This window comes from Brienomyrus brachyistius, unplaced genomic scaffold (assembly GCF_023856365.1).
Source record: "Brienomyrus brachyistius isolate T26 unplaced genomic scaffold, BBRACH_0.4 scaffold113, whole genome shotgun sequence".
Taxonomy (NCBI): Eukaryota; Metazoa; Chordata; class Actinopteri; order Osteoglossiformes; family Mormyridae; genus Brienomyrus; species Brienomyrus brachyistius.
The window spans coordinates 364,810-390,212 of record NW_026042388.1 but is presented as its reverse complement, the minus strand read 5'-3'; the positions used below and the strand labels follow the sequence as shown (position 1 = coordinate 390,212).

General features: G+C 39.4%; 3 protein-coding genes across 8 annotated transcripts in view; all 3 read right to left on the bottom strand.

Annotated features, from left to right (window-relative positions):
* LOC125727714 (adhesion G protein-coupled receptor F5-like) overlaps positions 1–1,871 on the bottom strand; it is a 28,035-nt gene extending 26,164 nt beyond the window's left edge. For 4 of the 6 annotated variants that reach the window (XM_049004624.1, XM_049004622.1, XM_049004623.1 and 1 more), the window contains exon 1: positions 1,526–1,871. The gene's annotated coding sequence lies outside the window, so the exon portion shown is untranslated. The remainder of the gene's footprint in view (positions 1–1,525) is intronic. The other 2 variants (XM_049004620.1, XM_049004621.1) reach the window with 1 other exon arrangement.
* The window catches only part of LOC125727713 (adhesion G protein-coupled receptor F5-like), an 81,766-nt gene that overhangs the window by 54,518 nt on the left and 1,845 nt on the right, over positions 1–25,403 (bottom strand). The window contains exon 2 of the mRNA XM_049004619.1: positions 25,111–25,209. Within this exon, the coding sequence (XP_048860576.1) occupies positions 25,111–25,209 (99 nt within the window). The remainder of the gene's footprint in view (positions 1–25,110; positions 25,210–25,403) is intronic.
* Positions 7,534–25,403, bottom strand: part of LOC125727715 (adhesion G protein-coupled receptor F5-like) — a 41,725-nt gene continuing 23,855 nt past the window's right edge. The window contains exons 10-14 of the mRNA XM_049004626.1: positions 9,065–9,182; positions 8,749–8,790; positions 8,583–8,642; positions 8,272–8,332; positions 7,534–7,989 (exon numbers count right to left, since the gene is read on the bottom strand). Of these exons, the coding sequence (XP_048860583.1) occupies positions 7,901–7,989; positions 8,272–8,332; positions 8,583–8,642; positions 8,749–8,790; positions 9,065–9,182 (370 nt within the window). The 3' untranslated portion in view covers positions 7,534–7,900. The remainder of the gene's footprint in view (positions 7,990–8,271; positions 8,333–8,582; positions 8,643–8,748; positions 8,791–9,064; positions 9,183–25,403) is intronic.

Below are 25,403 nucleotides of genomic sequence, written 5' to 3'. Positions count from 1 at the left end.
CACCCCGCCCTGTGGCTCCCCTAAATACGTATTCTACTTGGGTCTGAAATAAACGTATTATTATTATTATTTTATTATTATTATTATTATTTACATTTACATATGTGCGCGAAAATTCTATGTGCTGGGAACAGGCGAAACACAAACGTCAATTTTCTTAACGGACTCTTAATGTGCGTCCGCGGGGTGGTCGAGTCGCTTCAGTTCGTGAAAAGCGCGTGAAGTTAACAGAAAAAAAAACAATCAAGCTTGTGGAAGCGAGACAGTCTAAACAAGAAATCTATTGTAAGTAATTCTTGGAGGACATTAACGTTAAATGCATCTGCCCCCCTAACAGAACAACTGGCCCATTCTGCCCCCCCAACGCTGAAATGGTCTAAAATCACTACTACTCATTACAACAGTATGCACTCATCAACCACTGGCACAAGTGTCATCATCTACAGTATAATTACTTAACTCCCTCAATATCAGTTCTGATCTTTCATTTTCATTATTCAGACAGATTTTAACTGTGACAGCTTTATTGCCTGTTTTTACATTGATCCATCCATTTTCTAAGCCGCTTATCCTACTGGGTCGCTGGGGGTCCGGAGCCTATCCCGGAAGCAATGGGCACAAGGCAGGGAACAACCCAGGATGGGGGGCCAGCCCATCGCAGGGCACACTCACACACCATTCACTCACACATGCACTCCTACAGGCAATTTAGCAACTCCAATTAGCCTCAGCATGTTTTTGGACTGTGGGGGGAAACCCGGAGGAGAACATGTCCTTCTAACATATTTTCATTATTATTACTATTTTATTACTGGTATAACTATTTTATTATTAGTATATTGTGAAAAATAATAGCAAAAAACAGGTTACTGGGTAACACTTTACATTAACTCCACCTTCATAATGCCTTTATAATGCATTCATAGAACATTCATAAGCAGCATGTATGTTCACCTTAAAACTCTAACATTCCTTAACACCTTAGATATACATTGATTGAAAATATTATATGTGACCCATCACCACGAAATGAGTCTTATGGGTGAAATTTACAAAATTTCGGTTTTAAAAAATGTTTACAAAATTTGTAAATTTCACCCATAAGACTCATTTCGTGATGAAGGGTCACATATGATAATAACATACCTCATAATTATATAATCAAATACTGTCTGTTATTCTGTACATTTAAGCTGTTAAGTATGTTTGGATGTTAAGGTATACTTACATGGTGCTTAAAAATGTTCTGTGAATGCATTATGAAGGTGAGGTTAATGTAAAATGTTACTGATTATTGTAACAAAAATTCAAAATTAGAAGACTGTTCCCTGTCTTAAAACCTGAAGGAAAACGTAAATATTCTTAGAGGAAACACAGAATGCTTTCATTTATTTATCACATCAGTAACAGAAACCAGAACATGTGCAGCACTAAATGTTTCAGCTTTTGACTGGAAACTAAATTGGTGGCACGAGTTGACCTGGTATGTTGATGAAGACTAATAATATTAAGAAGCTTTGCTTACCTTCACTGTTCTCTGTGTTGTACTTCACATAGTTTTCTCACTTATGACACCTGTTGCAGGCAGTGAAGAGCACAACAAGGAGACCTGTGACTGCAACAGAGAGATGTGAATGACGTGAAAAAAAAACTGCACTTCCTGAAACACAATAAGTGTATGTCAGGAACCCGTCCAAACTGGTCTATTTTAAACTGTTTCTTCATCTTTTTTTGTACTCATTCTTCTTACTTGAACATTGGCAGTTTTAAGGAAAATTAAACAAAATATAAATCATGTCCAGTCCTTAGTAATATATAATAAATCCAATCCAATCACAAGTTAAACTTCACAACATTTTTAGTTGGCTGTTACATACTATGACCTTCAAAGTTTACTGTATTATCAGTAGGTTGTATATCCAGATAATCAACATTCCATTTACAAGTGTTAAAACTAAACAAAACTCCTGAGTCAGTACTGTGGCATTCCGCACTCAACCTGTGTTTGATGAATTATAAATGTGATACAGTTGGCCCTTCTGCCCTGTGACTTGCTCCATCGTGGTTTCAGTACATGGTCGGGTTGGCATAAGAAATTAGGTGGGAATTTTTTGGGAGTTTTGCAAAAGCCACAGATGACATGCAAAGGCGAGCAGAAGACGCACAAAAAGTTTAATAACTCATGAATGTATAAATTACATGTACAGTGCTGGTTTGGTCTCTACATTCAGTGCTATCAAAATAAAAGTAAGGTTACGTGAGTCTACCTGTCACACCCCGCTTCCTGGTCTCCCAGCTTCTGCTTCCCCGGTCACTTTGTGACAGAATGACAGGACTCCCCAAACAAACGGCTTGTCTAACGGAGGAAGAATACCTCAAGCTAACCGACGAGGTGATGTATTGGCTAGAGCAGCCTGAGGTAAGGGACGACCTGAGGTGCGTGAATAGCTGCGGTGGCTGAGACGCGGGGTGGCAGAGGCCAGCATGAGGCAAGTAACCATGGACTGTGTTTGGTCGTGTGGTCAGCTGTCGGAGTTACTGGAGGTGCCCCAGACCTGCGGTAGGGAAGAAAAACAAACGGAAAAACCGCAGACGGGAAGTCGCACCTGAGCTCTTCCTAGGGGCCGTCTCAGTCTCCACTGCCTACCCTGCTGCTTATCGGGAGTAACGCCTCCTGATCCTCAACCCGGTGGAGTTTGCACCTGACGTCACTGCTGCCGCTTCACAGCAGCTGCCTGCCGCTTCACCCAAGGAGCATTTGCCCACCACTTTTCTGCCAGCGTCGGCCAAGTCTGTTAGGGATGCAATCCCTGGGGTTCCCAAAATCCCCAAATGGGCACCACCCACTCCAATCCCCAGCCACAACCCCTGTGGTGTTTGCGCTAGCAATGGGAGCTCCGCTGCTATCCATGGTTGCAGACCCAGCAGTCCCTGCTCCACCCCCCCCCCCCCCCCCCCCGTGGTTCCAGACCCGGCAGTTCCTGCTCTGCCCAAGGTTCCTATGCCGGCGATTCCTCCTCCGCCCAAGGTTTCTGTACCCGCTTTGCCCCCCCCCCCCCCCCCAAAGGATCCTGTGCCTGCTCTGCCGCCCTCCACGGTTCCTACAGTGCCGCCCTCTGAGGTTCCTGCTGCACCACCCTCTGAGGTCCCTGGCCCTGCTCCCATGCCCCTGACTCCCATGGCTCTGGTCCCCATCCTCGAGGAGGTGCTGGACTGTCAGACCACCGCTCCTTTCCCCTAGGTGGAGGAGGTGCTTGAGTGGGACCCCCTCAGGGATGTACCTGATCTCCCCAGTATACCCCCTGATAGGCCAACCCAGCCACCTCCCCAGCGTAGCAAATCCCTGCCAGGACCTCGGCGCTCTGTGTCCCGTAGAGGGTGAGAACATCTGCGCAGGAGTCGTGTCCCCCCAGCCCTGCCCCCTGGCTCGCCTTCATTACCCCTGGCTCTGGCTTGGTGGTCGCTTGCGGGTCCTCCAGCTCCTGCTCATCGGGCACCTTCGGTCCCGCCTCCGACACCTCGTCGATCGCCTGCGGGTTTCCCCGCTTTGACTCGTCAGTCACCAGTGCCTTTGCGGGCTGGGACTTCGCCGTCTTTTTGCTTTTGCTGTGGTTTGTCAGTTGTTGTCTGGGTTGTTGTCCTTGTGCCTGTTTTGTTTGTCGGTCTTGTTCCCTGGGGCCAATTTAGACTCACCACTCAACCTATCCTGCACGTTTTTGGACTGTGGGAGGAAACTGGAGCCCCGGCAAAAATGGGGAGAGCGTGCGAACTGCACACAGAAAGGACCCGGGACCAAAAGCAGAACCTTCTTGTTGTGAACCACTATCCAGCGGTACGTCTTCAATTTAAAATTTGCTCGCCATCTCGTACATGACATCTGACGTAGACGTGAATACGCAGTGATATCTGACGTCGAACTGACGTCATGAAATCAAATGTAATATTACACTGTTTATTATTTTTCTGTTAAAGTACTGTGAAGAAAAAAAAAACGGGCTGTGGTGGCTTGATGGTCAGGGACGTGCACTTATAGTTGAAAGATTGCAGGTTCGAATCCCCGACCAGCAAGGCACCACTGAGGTACCCTGAGCAAGGTACTGCCCCCAAGCACTGCTCCCCAGGTGCTGAATTAGCTGCCCCCTGCTATGTCACATATGGGTTAAATGCAGAGTCACATTTCGTTGTTGTGCACTGTGTGCTGTGGTGCGTCAACAATGACAATTAATCACTGAATTCTACTTCTAAAGTAGCGATTCATTCTCCACATCAGCCAGTTTAAATCGGCATACATTTACATCGATTTCACGATTCATCATTACATGCCTAGCAGGTAGCAGTAGGCTTTCATTCATATGTCGTTGCAACCAACATATCCTTAAATGCTGCGTAGATTATGAAGTTTGTAGTCAGGTGGCTGAGTTCCTCTACAGTGGTTTATCATTTATGAAGAAATGATGAAAGAATCAGAACATCAGCATCAACAGAAATTTTATTCACACTGTGAATTTGGAGTGTGGCATTAGATTTAAGTTATGATACACCGATGAGCAAAACATTATCAACATTAATAATTTAGACTATTTTGTAAATATATTGTAGTGTATTTGACTGGGGTCTCCAACTCCAGTCCTGGAGAGCTACTGTCCAGTAGGTTTTCTATCCTACCTGGTAGGATACCAGGGAGAGTTCAACTCCCTTGTTGTTTACCGTTTTTCTTATACCCCTTCTACAAGCAGCCCCCGCCCCTGTCCGTACTTTTCCGATCTCTGTCAGTTTCTGCTTATCTGGTGCAACACGTTGTTCTGCACGCTCTACTTCCCCTCACCCTAGTTGTTGTGGCATTCCTATATTATCTCTCTAGCAACTGTCACCGCAGCCTGCGTCAATAGATTAACTTTGGCACACACAGAGCCTCCCTATATGTCCTTGTTCCCTTGCAGATATCTCTATCCACACAGCCCCCAGCCAAACATAAGGAAAACAAACGAGATGGTGGTGGACTACGGCAGGAATCAGCAGTGCTGCTACTCTCCCCTCTACATCAATGGTGCTCCATTAAATCAAAGTGTTCAGAGTGCTCCATTTCAGTCAGAAATCAAACTGGACGATCGAGCGATGGATAAAGGTACTAGGTGTCCAACACCATGCATCAGTCATTATGGATTAGATCGGTAGTGCTGTCTATTGTAAAGGAGCAGAAGACCCTCTTCCATGTGATTATCAGCCAATCTGTTTCGAGATGAAGTAAAAAGATTGCCTCCTTGGATAAACAGATGCTCCACTGGAGCATTGGAGGGCAATGTGGTGTTGTACTTGACAAAAGTCTTAAGAATGGGAAATGCCTGAAGAGATTTCATGCTATTATCTGAATCCTCTAAGTACTTCCTGACCTCATTGTGAGTTGGGCTGCCAGATGAAGATTTGTTATTTTCAAAGACAAGAAAGGTTTCATCTGAGTCATCAGATTTAGCAGTGTCGTGACCTCTCATTGCGACTGGACTCTGTTGTTGTTCCAGAGCAATAGCTTCCTGCAGCAGCTTTCCTATTTGACTATCCCTGCCGGACCCCGGAGGATGGACTCCCCCTTTGAGTCTGGTCCCTCCCAAGGTTTCTTCCTTCTTGGGAGTTTTTCCTTGCCAGTGTCGCCTTTGGCTTACTCACTGGGAGCTTTGGGTGCGGATGCTGTAAAGCGCTTTGAGACGATGTAATGTTGTGATAATGCGCTATATAAAAATAAATTTGATGTTGTTGCTTTCTTCTCATGTCATCTCTCTTCTCAGGGCTAATCCAACATAGATGGAACTTTGGCAGGGTTGTGATTGCCATCTGTGCTTCATGACTGGCTAACACTGATCCAAACCGGTCTTCTGTAGCTTCAGAAACAGTTGTGGTGATGTGTGCAGTATAAATGAGATGAGGCAGCTTTTCAGAAATTTTTGTCTTGATGTTCAGCAAAGTAGGGATGACAAATCCTAAGTAACATTTGTTCTCGCCCTGGAGAATGCCAATGGCAACAGCTAAAGGCTGCAGAACCTCAGTATATTCTTGTAGGAATGCAGACTCTTGAGGGTGAAGCACTGGAACACCAAGCTTATCACAGATATCCCCAGCCCTACAACTTTTGTGATTGCCCTGAATTCCGAATTCCATCTTGTGACTGATGGAACAGTGAACCGCATGTCGGCAAAATCCTGAATTGCCTCTGAGGCCAAAGAAGATCTTTGTGCTTTGATCCAGATAGATGAGCACTTAGCCATGGCACTTCTGTGTAGCTTACGTGATGGACCATTCAATTCTGCTTTGTGAACCTCATTGGTGGCAATTTAACATATGAGCAGCACAGCGCTATTGTTATGGAAGAAAAAACTGCTCTTCGTCTCCCTAAGTTTTATATTTAACATTATATTTACATTTAACACTTATATTTAACATTTACATTTAATATTTATATTTACATTTAAGTTTTATATTTACATTTAAGTTTTATATTGAACATTTATATTTACATTTAACATTTATATTGAACATTTATATTTATATTTAAAATTTAACATTTATATTTAACAAAATTACATTTAATATATATATATAGACATACCATTTATATTTACATATGATAAGCAATTTTGAACATAATCTACACAGCAAAAAAAAAACCTGATGATCCACAACACCATTGACTTCTAGCTAAACGTCAGAAAATTGCACTAAATGTTGAAAAAGTGGCAAGTCCAAAAATGTTTGCTACCTTTACAAACAGTGCCCCATAAGTCCTTTGTTCAGTAAATCACATTTCGCTCCTCTCCCTCTGTACCATCCCTCAATGATGTACTGAATGATAAGCTCATGTGCTGAAAAGTTAATGTTGTAGGTGAATTGCCACTCATACTTTTTATATAATTTTTGAAACAGACTTTTAATGAACCAGTTGTAGCTGCCCTTGGCAGTGTGTCTGAACCCAGGCATGTCAGCTTCATGGTGCTGCCAGGATACTGCAAAGCCCTGCAAAGAGCCCTGTTGGCAGGCCGCTGTGCACCAGGACAAAGCAATCAGCACCATGCAGGCTGGCAGTGCCTGTGGTTTCCTCACCTCCAGCCTAAAGAAGTGCCAAGATGACTATTACTACCATCGGGGGGGGGGGGGGACAGGCTCCCTGGCCAGGCTTAAGTCCTCGGCTGAGAAGAGGCCGACAGAGGAGACAGAGCGGAGCCAGATGCGTGTGCCTGGGCATTTGCAGGCCACCTCCTACCTGCTGGGGGCCCAGGAGGATAACCGGCCCAAACAGTCCTTCACCTCATCGCAAGCTCACATTTTGATACAGTGCTCCATCGTCTTATCTAATGGACTTTACCCTTTCTGGGGCCCTTGTCTGCACCTAATGTCTCTGAGTCTTTCTGCCTCATGACAGAACTCTGTACCAACCGGTCAGTATAGCAACCAAGTACCAAGCTCAAGCAATTAACTGGAGCATTGAGCAAGTGTGAATTTTTAGAAATGAATCAGATTCTGAACACTTTCAGATTTCAGGTCTTTATTCTTATTCATACACATAATTGGATTCCAGATGATTGGTAAATATTTTTATTTGTTAGGTCTATTGTTCCCTGTATATACAACATATATTAATGTGAGTATTCTTTGCATAAACCTTCTCACATTTCACAGGTTTATATTGTTGCTAATGTTTATTTCAAGTTTAGTGAAAAACAAAAATGAAGGAAAAGTGATTAAATACTGTGTCATAATGTGAATGTTAATATAATGTGATAAATCTGTCAATATACAGTGATAGGAGGGTGTCAGATATGAAAAACATCTCAAGAATCTACATGGAATTAAAATTGTACATTGAGATGATGCAAATCCAAAAGATCCTTATATTTTAATGACTTTTTAATTATTAATTTTGAGAATAGGTTGGTTCATCAGTATTTACGAATGCTTCATAAGAATCCTGACTTGTTGTAGCGCTGGAAACATTGTACACATCTGAAAAATAAACATTGGATGTTTTACTCCACATTGCAAATCACACAGATTAAAATTTACTTATGACAACCAACATAACGAATATGCCATCCACTAGAAACCACTCAAACTGTGCGATTTTCTTTTACACTTTCTTTTACAAGTATTAGACACTGACATAAACTGGACATAAGAAGGGAAATCTTCCATATCATTATCATACAGACACAAAGCATCCCAATCAGTATTTGTTAATCTCAGTAATTGTTACATAGATTATTAAAATGTAGCAATTTAACTTACTCCTTCCCCTTCGTCTAAAACGGCCAGCCAAAGAGGACGAAGATGGACCAGCATTTGTGCTCTGTTAGATAGAACATAGCAAACATCATTTATCTTATCTCTGATACTTGAAATTTTGTCACTTTTGTCACAATTTTTAACTTACAGTAATCCAGTTTCAAAGTGACATATAAAATTGCACTTGGTTTTGTTCTGAGTATATCTGCTGCAGCTATATGAAGTGAGTAGAGTATTAATAAAAAATGTCATGTTGTAAGTGGTTTTCCGTGTCTAAAGTGACCATTACACTCGAAATGCAATGATGCCATTACCTTTGTTCGGGTTGACAGCAAAGACAAAAATGAAAATCGTCCAGCGATTGCTGATCGAATCTGTCCATAAAGAAAAGGGCTCTGTCACGTGTGTGTCATACATGCCAATGTATAATAAAATAAAAATTTCCAATAGTATTACAGGTACAGAAATAAAAGCACTTACTCTGCTGTCTATAAGTGTCCCAAACACTAAAATGAAGAAGCCCTTAAAATAATTTAAAAAAATAATTATTAGTATTCACAAGATGTATATGAAAGAAAAATGGATTTGTATGAAGATTTCAGTGAATGAGCGCTATACTTTTAAGTAAGAATATATTTAAAAAGTATGTTCTAATATTCTGATAATAATATCACATTAATAATATCACATTAACTCTGGTTCGTTTTTGCAGATTTTTGGCAAGTTCACACCATTTAAATTCAAATTTAAAGTCAGAAAACAATAATAGCAGGTATTAATTAATATTTCTACATACCTGAAAGGCATTGAAGAGTGTAAATACAATCTGGATTCCAAGATTTGTAGGTTCCACCATGGTCCCTATGCCAAATCCCCAGGTGATGCCAAAGATGGGAGTCAAAACAGCGACACACCTTGCGATGACCAGCAGAGCATTCTTCTCCTCAGACTGACGGTTCTCACCAACTCCCCTCATCAGTAATTTAACCAGAATCACGATTAGAATGAGCAGGTTCACAACTACAATGATCAAGGCCGGAATCACAAATGCCAGGAGAGCTTTAGTCTGGTACCAGTTCAACCAACATACGTAACCTTGCCTGAAGTAGCCATCTTTGGGGGCAGTGACTGCAATGGTGATTATGGCAATGATGAGTGGTGCCCCGTAGCCCACTGTGAAGGAAATGGCCATCATAGTGCGCTTTGACATGTGGGAGAAAACCATCATGGTACGGTAGAAGAGGAAGAGAGCCGAGATCAGCATCCAGAAGAACAAGGCAAGATAAAAGAGGTGAATGAAGAAGGTTGCAGCACTGCATGCATTCTTCGGTGTGCTCTGGCCTACATTTGACACAGCCGCTCCAATGATGAACCATATGTCAGCAATCAGCAGAGACAGAGCAATGTTCACTATAGCAACATGACGCATGTGTGACGTGCTGTTCTTAGTGACGACTCTCCACACAAATGCTTCAATTATAAGGCATAAGACCAGACATCCCATTGATATGCTGACTCCAATGTAAGTGATGTAATTCAGAGCAACCTCAATGGATTCAGGTACGAAAGGTGACATTAATATCGAAAAGGAAGTCAGGTGGTTACAGAAACAGGTGACGCTGTCATTAGTTTCAGAATCCAGTTGACATCCAGTTGAGTCCCATCCTCCGGAGCCATTAAAGACTTTGAAGTTCCAAAACACACACTGGTTGCTTCCCTTTGTTTTGTTTGTTTTATCAAACGTCATTGAAACGTTATTAATGGTTTGATTTACATAAACCAACATGACAATTCCATTGATGGAGTTGTTCATATCGTTTTTAATGGTCCTTGGAGGTAAGACAAAATCAAGTGTCGTAAAGACGATGGTTGTGATACTCGTGTTGCTGGGAAGACCTTGACTTGGGATTAATATCTGAGACAAGTTCAAGCTTTCCTTGAAAGGGAATGTTAATGTTGTTTTGTTTAATTGAATGTTTGGTTTAGTTATATTAACAGAATCACTTGAAAGGCTCCTTGTAAAGTCTTCTACTGACTCCAGGAGAAGAGAGCTTGTATCTGTGTTATTGCCGTTCAATTGAGTCCATGAGTTCCTCGTGTCATTTGACACTAAAACCGATACTGTTTCCAAAATATCCTGCAAAGAGTAAAGAGAAATGTAAACATTGTTACATCATATGAAATCAAAATTTATGATTCTAAAATCTAAAAAACAAATCTATAACTAGGCACTGTTTTAAATCTAATTTTTATTGTATATTAATATTGTGCTCTTAGCATTTAGGACATTGAACTGCTGTTTTCCTGAAAAGTCTTTTTTGTTTGTCTGAAATATAAACCATATATTTAATCAATAGAAATATAATTTGAAATACAACTTCATTAAAAATGTATACAGTATACAATTGTATACTGTACCAATTTTTAAGTAATGTCTTATTGAAGTGATAATTGTCCTGAATTACTTCTAAGTCAATGCAAACCAGACCAGTCCAACTCCGTTTGTCAGAAATGTAGAAATTTCAACATACTGTCATCATACTTATGCTTATATTTCCTGAAACATTTGCTACGTTGTAGAGTATTGTCACAATGGTGGAAATTGTAGCCGGTGAGCGTTGTATGTCTGTTTTAAAACGAGTAGTGGTTGTTGTAAGGTTTGCCACAAACAATGATATGGTAGCTGAATCCAGGCCAACTAATTTCTGCGGACAAGGAATTAATAAGAGAATAAATGAGAATTTTTACAGACAACATTTTTAGAACAAATCATCATACCAGATACCAATGTTTTGAAATAGTCATTTTCAATGTACAAACAGTATGCTTTGTAGAAATCAACACTGACTGAATGCACATTGGAATTTTCTAGAATTTACATTTGGCATTGTATTGTAAATAACCATGACAGTTTAAGTGATGTAAATTAAAATCATACTTTCAGTGACAGATGTAACCAATTTATCCAACAATATAATAAATAATTGCTTTAAACTGAATTTTAGACAATACTTCAATTTCTTTGCCTATAAATAGTTTCCTTGAAATGCAATACATAATGTAAGCTTAACCTATATGAAATGACACAGTGGCTGAGTGGATAGTACTGTACTGCTACTTCACATCTACAGGGCTGGGAAATCAAATTACACCGACACCCTGTGTGTATGTGTGTGTGTGTGTGTGTGTGTGTGTGTGTGTGTGTGTGTGCGTGTGTGTGTGGAGTCTGTATGTTCTCTTTATCACTGTATAATCATGCATGATGTGTGGAAACATATTGTAATTCTTCAGAATGACACAATGTATATATGATTAATGTACTGTATCACCTTATACTGGGTAAGCAGTGTGATAACAGCTGGGTGGATGGATGGTTAGTATTCAAAAGGTGATACCTGAGAAAACAGCAATAGTGTCACTATTGGGCTGAAGACACAGTTGTCCTCCGGAAATGTCCAATTTGGCTTTACACAAACCGCAGTCATGTTGCCCATAAAATTAGCTGCACAGCCAAGAATAGACTCACTTCCATTTGTACCGACACCATATGTTGTGTCATTACAATCAGGAGCTGGAATAAATAAAAGTGAAGTTGGATTAATGCTTTAAGCTGCTATGAAGAGCAAACACATGCTTCCACTGAAATTAGATAATGTGTGACAAAGTATATTCCTTTGCTGGTTTTTAATGAACGGAAAAAGGAAGGAATTGTAATTCTGAATAGGGCTGGTTGTCTTGTAATACATAAGACCGTCACACCTCCACTGAAAAATGTCACTTTTGCTTTCTGTTCAGCTACAAGTTTCGTGCCCCCAAGTTTTGCTCGGCATGTGAATGTTTTTGTTACTGTTACTCCACATTGCTCAGCAACAGGAGCACTGGTGCATTTCTCATTCACTGTCCAATTTGGTTCTGAAAAATACAAAATATCACAAATGAACAACTGCAAATACAAATTATAGACAGCTGTAATATTCAAGACAATATAAATATTTGTCACGTTGTCTTTATTTCACTTACATTACTGTCAAAGGAAATCTTCATTTCAGTTTCACATTAATTTAACAGTTAATTAAATGGTATATTGAAACATATGTGAATTCAATGTTTACAAAGTACACCAGAGCAGTGAAACTTGACACAACAATAAACAATTAAATATGAATTAATAAAAATTACCATTGGAACTATTTAGAGTTGTATTTTTAGATGTGTCCACCCATTCTGTTATAATGGCACTGATGTTGTGGTGCGTAACGCAGCACACCAGTAAGTCTGTCTTGCCACATTGGACATTAATGGATGACCGATTCAGCTGGATTACGGCAGGAATGAGCCCAGTCAATGAAATCGTTTCCTCATGGGTGAAATTCAAGAAATAATTTGTCAAGGTAAAGTTGTACAACCCTAGGTTTTAGGAAGAAAGATATTAGCATTCATTAATTTTAAAAATATATTGACATTTTTTTCTCCCTATTAAAAAGGTTGACAGACAGGAAAAAGTATACCCAGTCATATTATATAATAATAACAAATTATATTGTTCTGTTTTTACTGCTGTATAGCAATAATTATTTAGCATGAAAGTATTCTTTTTACAGACACACCTTTCCTTACAAACAGCAAACATAATTACCAAATATAATAGCGATTATATAAAAAGCAAAGTGTAACATTGCTGTTTACAACAGATTGAAGACCTACTCTGGGAAACTAACTCAGAGGCTGCAGTTATAACTGCATCCTCCTGTCAGAAAGTCAATAATTACCATCGCACCATTTTTGAATCAGCATATTCATGGTGCCCTGACCAGGACAAGCAGTGGGAAAATAAATAGAAGAATATTCTACTTACCATTGTCAGCAATACTCATGTCCTTAACAGTTAGTGTGGGAGGTGAATTGGTGATTGTGTATTTTGTATTATTTGAAACAGGAACACCATTCACAAACCACAACCCATTTTCTGTTTGTAGTGATTTTGGAACCTCACACATCAACTCAATGGTATAACCAGGATATATCATTTCAATGTTCTTTATAAAAGGCAGATTTGCTTAAAGGAGTAAGATGAAAAAACACACAAATACATACATTTAACATACCATCACAAGAACAAATTCATTTAGTCTTGAATTAAGTACTAGGGAAGCGGTTCAGGACTTCTGTAATAAAGCATCATATCATCATAACATAAAATGACAATCGAGACCTCCTCTTGTACAGCACAACTTCACAATAAACAGCAAAACAATATGTACTATTAAAATAATACTGGATTATCTTAGACAATTCATACAAAGGAAGGCAGAGGAGACTACTGATCTTGCACATAGTAAAAGTACATTATTCCTATAGTTGAATATATAAAGTAATTGTAACTTCAGTGAAGGAATAAAGCACATCATCCCAGATTACGAATCAGATTCATGATACATTGTTGGAAATATATCATCAAAATGATATTGTTTTGTTGCATCAGTGTTATTGATTAAATATTGTTATTTTGCACATTGTATAGTTATAATCATTTCCAGTTTTTGACATTAAGGTAGGGGCGGCATGCTGGTGCAGTGTTTAGCACTGTTGCCTCACACCTCTGGGACCCAGGTTCAAGTCTCCGCCTGGGTCACATGGGTGTGGAGTTTGCATGTTCTCCCCATGTCGTTGTGGGGTTTCCTCCGGGTACTCCGGTTTCCCCCCACAGTCCAAAAACATGCTGAGGATAATTGGACTTGCTAAATTGCCCGTAGGAATGCGTATGTGAGTGACTGGTGTGTGAGTGACTGGTGTGTGAGTGTGCCCTGCGATGGGTTGTTCCCTGTGTTGGGCCCGTTGCTCTGGAGCCCCCGCAACCCAGTAGGATAAGCGGTTTGGAAAATGGATGGATGGATGGACATTAAAGTATAACTAATACCTACTATAGATCCAGGCTGCTAATTCCTGCTCCTGGAGATCTTCCACCGTGCAGAACTTAGGCGCAGTGCTAATAACACACAGCTGACACAGATAATCGGGGCTTTCAGTAGTATCTCAGTATTAAAATCAGCTATGTTGAAGCTACGATGGCTCCAATACTGAGGTTCTACTGAAGGACCTGATAATCTGTATCAGGTGTTAAATTAGCGCTGTGACTAAACTCTGCAGGGTGGTAGATCTCCACGAGCAAGACTGGGCAGCACTGGCCCAGATCACCACCAATAGCTATGGAAAAAGAATGACTAAAGCTTGCAGATAATTCTTCACCTTAGTCCTCATGGCTGTGATTTCTTCAAGTGCACATCAGATAAATCCTGTATATCATTTTGCAGGGAGAAACCATTTAGCACCTGTGATTTTTATCTTACCATAAATAACTCCACTGAAAGAATGTGGATCAGTATTGTAACCCTGGGCCCGAAGATCAGCTGCAATGTTACTGCCCAGTGTCGCAATCTCAGTGGAATTCACACTGTTTGTCGCCATTACAAAGTCTGTAATCACACTGCCACTCCTGACAACCACAACACAGAAGCATAATCTTAATTACAGAAATAATGAGTAATGTGTTCTGGGATTTAAAAGGAAATACGTGTATGCAAAAGTGCAGAAAAAAATAAATTGCTACTACAATATTTTCATTACTGCACCACCACTACTACTATTACTACTACTACTACTACACTATTACTACTACACCACTACCACTACTACATCCAACTACTACTACACTATTACTACTACACCACTACTACTACACTACTTTGTTTAAAAGAGAAAATGTACCTGAATTGAAGGACTTCAACTTGAACAAATCCATTTATGTGTTGGTAATTTGAGATAAGCTGGGTATAAAACATTAATGTTCATGTTAATCCAAATACATACACAAATACACTTAATGTGTCTAAATTCCAAACTATCCAACAGTAATATGTAACAAATATTGTTCTAGAAGTACAGCAAAGAAGAGTAATACATATAGAGACTTACACTTTTGATTTAGGCCAATAAAGAAATAAACTAAAAATGTATTACTTGAAATTATGGGTCATTGAATAGAAATAGTTTAGAATTATTTGGATTTATTTTGTTGGAGAATGGACACTTACGACTGGTTCAATGGCCTCTTTAAATGATCTGAAGATTGAACTTGACTGATCCGTTAATTTTTTGTCAAAGTCTTGTAGAATTTTAAATGACATCTTCAACGTAAAATCTTTAGAATAAATGATGAAAGAAATAAAAATGGAATGAAAAATCATTTGGATGAAAAGAATCAATAAATCATATGTAAAATTAAGAAATAAACTATAAAAACAATGGGATGTAGGAATGTGCTAATTCTGGTGTTCTTCCATAATTATGACCTCTAACTAAATAATTACATTTCACCATTATATACCAATAAATCAGTTTAAATAACTGTTCTTCTTGATTAAAACTAAGAAGACTACTGACAATGAAAGTATGATTTTAAGCATTTAATTTCCAGTTTTGCCGTTGAGCTTCATAAGCTTCATATATACAGGTGGGAATGTTCCCAAATTCGACATGCATAATCATATAGATTTCCAAAATATAAAGACTCAGACATATTGGAGAATCCATGAGAGAGTATGATACGTACTGCTTGGTTTGAGGGGAGCAGGAGTGGGTCCTTTAGTGGGAGAAGCTAAAGGCGAATGAAAAATGGAGGATTATAAATGGAGGAAATATAAAGACTCAGACATATTGGAGAATCCATGAGAGAGTATGATACATACTGCTTGGTTTGAGGGGAGCAGGAGTGGGTCCTTTAGTGGGAGAAGCTAAAGGCGATTGACAAATGGATGATTAGCTACGACAAAATTATAGGCAGCTAACACACATACACAGAGAACAGAAAAAAATCAGAAACATTTCAGGAAGTATGTAGAAATGCTTACAAACAAAATTAAACAGCTTAGGAGAGAATGATCTGAAATTCCTCATATACAATCCTACAGGCTTCTGAAGCAAAATGAATCAGACTTAGGTAATCAATGAGAGGAAATCATGAATAATGGTAAATAACAGGTGTTGTGTCAGGAGGTGAAATGTGTACATTTGTGAGTGAAACTACAAAAGACAAAAGACAAATGGATCATTAGCTAAGAAGCAACTGTAGGAAATTTAAACAGTTACTGAGGGAACAGACAAAGTCAGCTCAGCAAACAACTTCATACATTGACTGCTGAATATTTTACATTAATGTATTAAAATAACAGAACAAACTATTTCCTTTATTGGGTGGTTGTGTTGTAGAACTTACAGAATAAGAAGCTGATATCAAGGCAGCTTCAAAGTGATATAAATCCACTAGGATATTTCAGGCCCAGCTAATTTTTGCAAGAAAAATTAAATGTCAAAGTGGCTAAGAAAATGTCTCAGTTTTCATATTTCTTAAATGTAATGATTCAGAACTGGAAACTAATGATAGGATCTGATGAAGAATGGTACATACCTGTTGTTGTATACACTGTTGGAGTGGTGCTGTTCATTACATGTTCTACAGGAGACAGAAAGGACAACTGGATGATTAGCTAAGAGGAAATTCTAGGTAGTTCAATGGTTGTGGAGGAAATAGAAAAAGTCTGATTAGCTAAGAACATTCTCAGACATCTCCTGCTGTAAAAATTTGTTATATTTAGGAGAACTTTGGGGGATAACATGAGGAAGACAGGAAAATTACACTGATACTGAGGCTTTCTGAAAGTGACACGTCAATGTTTCACACAATACAATTACTCACAGGCGAAATTGACTGTTTACTCACAAACAAAATTGTTTGAAACTGTTTGCGTGAAAATTTCTAAAATGACGCTAAAATGATGCATACCCATTGTTTCAGCCATTTAAGTTCAATGACTAAGGGTTGAAAATTTAAAAAGATTGTACATGATGACTCAGACTTATTAGGGGATCCATGAGAGAGGATGGTACATACTGGGTGTTGGGACTGGAGCAGGAGTGGGTCCTTTAGTGGGAGAAGCTAAAGGCAAACGACAAATTGATGATTAGTTACGACAAAATTCTAGGCAGTTTTCATGCATACAAAGAGAACAGAAAAAAACGGGGACATTTCAAGCAGTATGTAGAAATGCTTACAAGCAAAATTAAACATCTGCTTAGGTGAGAACGCACTCAAATTCTGCATATACAATCCTACAGACTTCTGAAATAAAATGAGTCAGAATGAGGGAATGCATCCAACATACTTTGGGGGTCATATGAAATTGACTTTGTAGTCAATTGGCTTGACGTTTCTGTACGAGAAGCTTGGAGTGGCACAAATGTAAACACACAGCAAATGTGCCAGTGTTAAATTAACACTGCATGGTGTTTACATGGGTCCACACCATTCAGTGTTAACTTTAACACTTTACAGTGTGCAGTGAATGTTGTTTTTTCAGTTTTAATACTTATTAACTCTTATAGTGTTCAATTTACAACCTAGAGTGTTAAGGCAATGAGTCTCCACCTCCACATATTAATATGTGCACCAGAAGTCATGAGGATCAGCAGAGCCATCCCAGATTTACCCACCATCATGAGAATGACTTCGAGAATGAGAATCAGAGCTAGATAAGATTTTAACAACTCTTAGCTATTAGTTAAGTTCTCCCCAAACGAGCTTGATGGGCCGAATGGCCTCCTCTCGTTTATAAATTTCTTATATTCTTAAAACAAATTAAAACAAGTAAATGTAAATTGCTGATCAATTAATTTTATTCCTGGATGTGTCACTTTGATTTAGCTGAAGGATCTGTCTGGGTTTTGTGTTGCTATCTTAATGCCTGTCTTACTGTCAGACTGCTTTTTTTTTTAAATTGCACATGCAGTAACCATATGTCACGATCACTGCTGAACAGAGTGGTGATCGTGCTGGTCGGCAGGCAGGAACAGGCAGACAAGCCGAAATCAGGGCAAACGAGGGGTTTATTTGGAGAAGAAGCACGAACATCGACTAACATCAATGACAGACATCGAACTCTGATAAGACAAGGACTCAAATAGACAGGACTGATTGAAAGTAAACGGACACAGCTGGGTACGATCAGGGAAAGAACACGTGGGTAAGCAGGGGGCGTGGCACACACGGGGAGCGGACGAGCCGGGCATGACACCATAGGTGTGAAGTCTCAGGGTTTCCTGTCGCCACCATCAAAAAATGTTACCATCGCAACCTATGCCACCCCCAAGTAGGATGGGAGATAATGGATGTGGATTGTGTGGAATAAAACATGCACTATAGAAGACAAACGTAGAATAACATTAAACACCACTGGGGGGAAAATGAACAATAAATAAAATGAGGTGTAATCACTGAGCATACTTACGGGGTTGAATGTGGCAGGATTGTCCATCAGATGGCATGGCATTGATACATTCACATGTGTCATGAATGATGTCATCACATGGAGTGTATGTAACACAGCTGTTGTACGACCAGGCAAACTGGTCTTCACACCTGCACTGGAATTCAGTACCATTCGGGTAACAAACTGAGGAGGCAAGAATAAGAATGTATGTTACCATGGAACTGCATTTATAATTTCTTTGAAACAATTAATAAATGAAAAATGGATGGATTGATAATTTGTATTTAAACTGATTATATATTTTAAAAAAAGAATACAACATCTGCACAATACTGTAATCCTGAAAAAATAAATCGAGACAATGTCTTTATTAATAGGCGGATGAGCAATCTGTCTGAGATTCTTACCTGTTGTTAGGTTCACAGTAATTAGTTCAGTGTCTGTAGTGATATTGTATGGATACTGCATTTCTTTGAGAAAGTTCCTGAGATGATCGATCATTGCAGGGTCTGACACTGTCACATCAATGTCACCGATGTAGTGTGATATAGTATCAAGACCTGAGAGAGAAGCAACATGAAAAATGAATGCAGGAAGAATTTAAGAAATACTGTCACTCAAATAAGTACATAAATAAGAATTTCTTTTTTTTCCTTTTTTTTTAAAAAAGGAAAACATCTAAGTCCAGGGTAAGTCTCCTCTTTCACAGTCATTGGCCGATGTGCAACCTGTCTTCAGTTTGATTGGCTCATTGCGTATATTGCATATGACAATCTTGGCACTTCTGTTGTTCAAATTCAATTCCTACTACAGAGCAGCATATCAATGGCATCTCCATTAGTTTCAATCTGGCACAGAAGAACGGGCTTCACTCCTAGTTCTACAGTATAATCATCACAGCGCCCTGAACCACAATAGAGGAATCGATGAAGTAAAAAAAGAGGTCACCCAAAGTGCAACCTCGGTTTGTTTACTTGTTCAACTCCAGTAGTTTCAAGATCAAAATTAAATGTTCAGGCATTCCTGCCAATGTTGCCCATGGAATGTCAAGCGTTAAGCGGCATTTTGAGAAAAAACACGAAAAGTCAAGGCTAACAAGGCAGAATCCATCAAATGTGCCTTATCCAGGTGTGACAAGCAAGCCTACAACCACGAAGACTTTCCCAGTGCCAGTGCTAAAAGTCATGCTACTGAAACAAGCTATTGCATTGCTCACTGAATTATGAAGTGTGTCAGTACTGGACAGTCCTGGTGTCACAGGAACACTGCCTTTGCTTTGGTAACTGTCATCATACATATGAGAGCAGAATTTGTAAAATATCAAGGACATGTCCGGCCCCTCACTGCCATTGAACAAAGTTATTGAATATTCAACTCTGAAGTTACTAAAATTACATGTTTTGCCACAGGGCTTTGTGTCATTTGTAACTCAAAATAATATTTAATGCTGTAAGCGAGAGTTTAGGGGATTCAGTCATAAACTGATAATGTGTCCTGACCTAAAAAAGTACATGTTTCTTTAATAAAATGACTGAGAGACGCTGTAAATATGCATGCAGCCTGTATGAATGGAATGAAAATCCTGATCTATCAGAACTATTTATAATGATGTCTTCCCATAAACTCACGTCAGACTTTTAGGCTGATATGACATACTCATCAATAAGAAAATTTCATGAAGGTCATAAAGGTCACTAAACCCTGGGTTAGAAGCTTCAGTTGCCTAATCATAAAAGCCTTAAAAGTACTGAAAAAAACAAATTACTTGGTTTAAATTTGCAGAACTGTCCATCAGACGGTACAGCACTGATGCATCCGCATATGTCATCAATGATGTCATCACAAGGAGTGTATGCAATGCAGCTGTTGTACGGCCAGGCAAACTGCTCTTCACATTTGCACTGGAATTCAGTTCCATTCGGGGAACACACTGAGGAGGCATGAATAAGAATGTATGTTACTATCAATTTCTTAAATTTCTTGCTCATTAGCAAAGATATTTTTCTGTCTATGTAATAAAGATGTATTTAAAATTTCTTTAAAATAATTTTTATTGAAATTTATTATGTAATATATTTTTTAAATATCTCCAGGACATTGTAATTCTGGAAGAAAAGGAATCCAGAAAATATCATGATTAGTAGGTGAATGGGCGGTTTGCATGAACTCATTCTTACCTGTTGTTAAGTTCACCTTAATTAGTTCAGTGTCATTATTGAGAACAATTGGGAATTTTTCTTCTTTGAGAAATTTCCTCAAATAATCAATCATCGCGATATCTGAGACTGTCACATCAATGTCAATCATATAGTATGATTTAATATTCAGACCTGTAAGAGAAGCAATAGGAAAAATTTCCATGGTGATAATCAGTTTTAATACCAACAGTTAGTTTCTTAAGTCAGAACAGAAATGATTTGCTAAATTGTACAATTGATCACAGTTGTGACGTCCAGGTGCATGAGCAGGAAGCGGGGAAGCAGACCAGGGAGGCGGGAGTCCAAAAATGGGGTTTCATTGTGGGTACGGGGAACAATATTTCTGCATATGATATTGAAAGTGAAAGTGAAAATGAAAGTTTGTCAATCGGATCTTTCAACTGGTACCCAGTCAGGGTTAGACCCCATGAAATAGACTGAAAGCCCTGCAGTCACCTTTACCAGAGAAAGCGTTTGGAAGAAGGATGGATGCATTAGAAGCTTTGGTTCATTAACCATCAAAGACGACCTCGTGAGAGTTGCATATTAGTTGGCTGACAGTGGCAGGACTGTCCATTAGATGGCAGAGCACTCATGCATCTACATGTATCCTGAATGCTACTGTCACAAGGCTCATATGCAGCCAACAGCATGGGGGAGATTTTTATATTTGGGGGACACAAGTTAATAATTTAAATATATGGATCTATTTATTGGGTGGGGATGAATGAATCCAAATGGATTAGTGGGGGGTACATATCCCCCACCCCCCCTAGCTCGTACAGCCCTAGAGCAGCACCAGCACAGCTGTCAATACAATGGTGCTGGCTGCTAGGAGCACTATGGGTCGCTGTGCAGGGTGTGTTGAGAAGGGACCCCTCCTATCTGTGCGAACCCTTCTTACTAACAGTTATAACTTTGTAACACAACAGTCCTCCATACTGTATATAACTGTTGTGTATGTAAGTTTAAGTGTGTGTATGTAAGTTTAGATTACATGTAATATATACTGAACAAAAATATAAACGCAACACTCTTGTTTCTGCTCCCATTTTTCATGAGATGGACTTAAAGACCTACAATTCATTCCAGATACACAATATTACCATTTCTCTCAAACATTTCTCACAAATCAGTCTAAATGTGTGATAGTGAGCACTTCTGCTTTGCTGAGATAATCCATCCCACCTCACAGGTGTGCCACATCAAGATGCTGATCTGACATCATGGGTAGTGCACAGGTGTACCTTATACTGCCCACAATAAAAGGCCACCCTGGAATGTGCAGTTTTTTGCTTTATTTGGGGTCTGGGGACTCAGAACCGGTCAGTATCTGGTGTGACCACCATTTGCCTCATGCAATGCAACACATCTTCTTCGCATAGAGTTTATCAGATTGTCAATTGTGGCCTGTGGAATGTTGGTCCACTCCTCTTCAATGGCTGTGCGAAGTTGTTGGATATTAGTGGGAACTGGTACACGCTGTCGTATACGCCGGTCAAGCACATCCCAAACATGCTCAACGGGTGACATGTCCGGTGAGTATGCTGGCCATGCAAGAACTGGGACATTTTCAGCTTCCAAGAACTGTGTACAGATCCTTGCAACATGGGGCCGTGCATTATCTGTCTGAGTGGCTGGTCTCAGACGATCTTGGAGGTGAACCTGCTGGATGTGGAGGTCCTGGGCTGGTGTGGTTACACGTGGTCTGCGGTTGTGAGGCCGGTTGGATGTACTGCCATATTCTCTGAAACGCCTTTGGAGACGGCTTATGGTTGAGAAATGAACATTCAATGCACGAGCAACAGATCTGGTTGACATTCCTGCTGTCAGCATGCCAATTGCACGCTCCCTCAATGCTTGTAGCATCTGTGGCATTTTGCTGTGAGACAAAACTGCACATTCCAGGGTGGCCTTTTATTGTGGGCAGTATAAGGTACACCTGTGCACTACCCATGATGTCAGATCAGCATCTTGATGTGGCACACCTGTGAGGTGGGATGGATTATCTCAGCAAAGCAGAAGTGCTCACTATCACACATTTAGACTGATTTGTGAGAAATGTTTGAGAGAAATGGTAATATTGTGTATCTGGAATGAATTGTAGATCTTTAAGTCCATCTCATGAAAAATGGGAGCAAAAACAAAAGTGTTGCGTTTATATTTTTGTTCAGTGTAATTAGGTGTGCAATTTAATGCAAATCGGGAAGGAAAATTCGCTAAAATTATTGATTTATCATGACAATAATTATTAAAATCATGCAAATGTTGCTATCAAGCTAAATATACAGTAATAACCAATAAAATACATCTCTTTGGAGCTAATTTTTTGGGTACTAATCAATTCCAGCAAAGTATATGGTTATAAACAATTAAACAGTTCGCTATACATCTCGCAATTTTCTGACAATAATTTGAACCTAATGGTGCAGCAACAGTCTCAGTGAAATTGTTATTACCTGTTGTTAAGTTTGCATTAGATATTACAGTGGCTGGTTCCAGTCTCAACGGGGAAGTTGCAGGTGTGAGAAGGTACGTCAGATCATTTACCACTGGGATATCTGACACTGTCACCTCCATGGCTGTAATATACTCAGATTTAGTATCAACAGCTGGAGTATTTAGAATCAATCAGAGAGGTGAAAACGGCGAGAAATTCAACCATGTTTACAATCAACAGCTAATACATAACACTGCACGTTGTATAATTAGGAAGTGGAAACCTCAAAAAAGAGAATGTTAATTGTTTGATACACACAATCCAATTTATTATATTTTGCCAGTGATGCTTAAGAAGGCTGTTTCAAAGTAATATTAATGTATTACATATTATTAGTGTATTACTTAAAATTAGTTCACAAATGGTTTTGTATGACTGTTCATTTCCAAACTGGTTCTTCTGGTGCTAAGAAGGAAACTTGGACCAAACGATACAGCAAAAAGGACCACAGGGTTAAGAGCAGAACAATGACAAAGAAAATTCATTGTCATTGGAGGCTTTGGGCTGGTGTCCCGCCCAGGGAACATAGAGGCCCTATACCGCTTTGTTTAGTTATCAGCACTATTCAAATGCAAACAGCATTTGCTATTTTGAAACATATGGAAAAGGTCAGATGCTTCATTCATCCATCACTAATATCAGTAAATCAACAAATATTTATTCATGTAAAAACAGCACCATCTGAAAGCTCTCTGCATATTCACTTTGCATCGGATTGCAGAAATACCACCAGGCAATATGGAGTCCACGTGTCATTAATGATGTCATCACTGGACACCATCCAGGATTTTCAGTCTGAATGTGTTTCCTTACCTTGTCTTTTTTGTCTGATTTCTACGCTTGGAGAGTTGGTATCCATGTCTCTTACCTAAATTTGAAAAAATATATTTTAAATCATGCGATTCTGTGAGCTAAGCCTCTGTGCCTGTGATGGAAAGGTCGCCGGTTCCAGCCCGGCCTGAGCAGAACAATCATATGTCTGTGGGCCCTTGAGCAGGGCCCTTAACCCCCAGCTCCATGGGTGTCATGGGCCCTTTGCTGTGATGCCCAAGCTTGCTGTCATCTATATCTCATGGAGAGCAGGATGGGGTAGGCGAAAAGGGAACTTCGCCATAAGGATTAATGAAGAATCACCTTCTTATTTGGTACTGTAATCCTCTACCTTAAACCAATGACCTGACCTGCATAGTCTGCAGATCTTAATGCCATTGAACTTAAATGGGACATTTGCATCTCTTGGTACTACTTCTGAAGAGCTGAGATGATTTATTGAATAGTAGATTTAGCTGAAACTACTAAACTACTTGACTGAATAATACCTATTGTTCTGAAAAAAATTTTTTGGCACCACTCACACACACACACACACACACACACACACACACACACACACACACACACACACATATATATGTGTGTGTATATATGTATGAAGAAATACAAAAGAAGCAAAAATGGTTGACATTATTTTAATATTAAGATAATAAGAATTAGAGCTTGGCTAACAAAAAAAATATATTTTTTTATCTAAATGCTTGTGGCTGAATCAGAACACAGCTCACAGTTTGCCGCAGCCCTCAGTTCCAGTTGGCAGAGTCAGTTTTCAAATAGCACTGCAGGGCAGTGACTGTTCTCTGCCTCACTGTGGCAGTGCAACACATTTACTTACTTCTTACTTCATATTTAAAATAAGTTTTTACTCAATTATCATTTTAATAATGTTTAGAGGGAACAATAAAGGAGTATATAAGTTATACACAACTGTATAATCCTATGGAACTGATTCTGAAACAGAGAATAATGTAATGTAAGGATCACTTACCTCAGGCAGATCCTCTGGGTTTTCCATGAATTCCGCAGTTGCCAAAATGTTACATAATACCATCAGGATGGTTATTAATGACAGCTTATGTAACGCCATCTCGAGATCAAAAAAGAAACAAAGTTTTTTTTTTTTTTTTAGTTAAAAAACTAAGATGTTTGTGAAGATGGGTGGCATGGTGGTGCAGTGGTTAGCACTGTTGCCTCACACCTCTGGGACCCGAGTTCGAGTGTCCGCCTGGGTGACATTTTTGCTCAAAGGTCATCATTGTATTTTAGCAGTAGCTTCCTCAA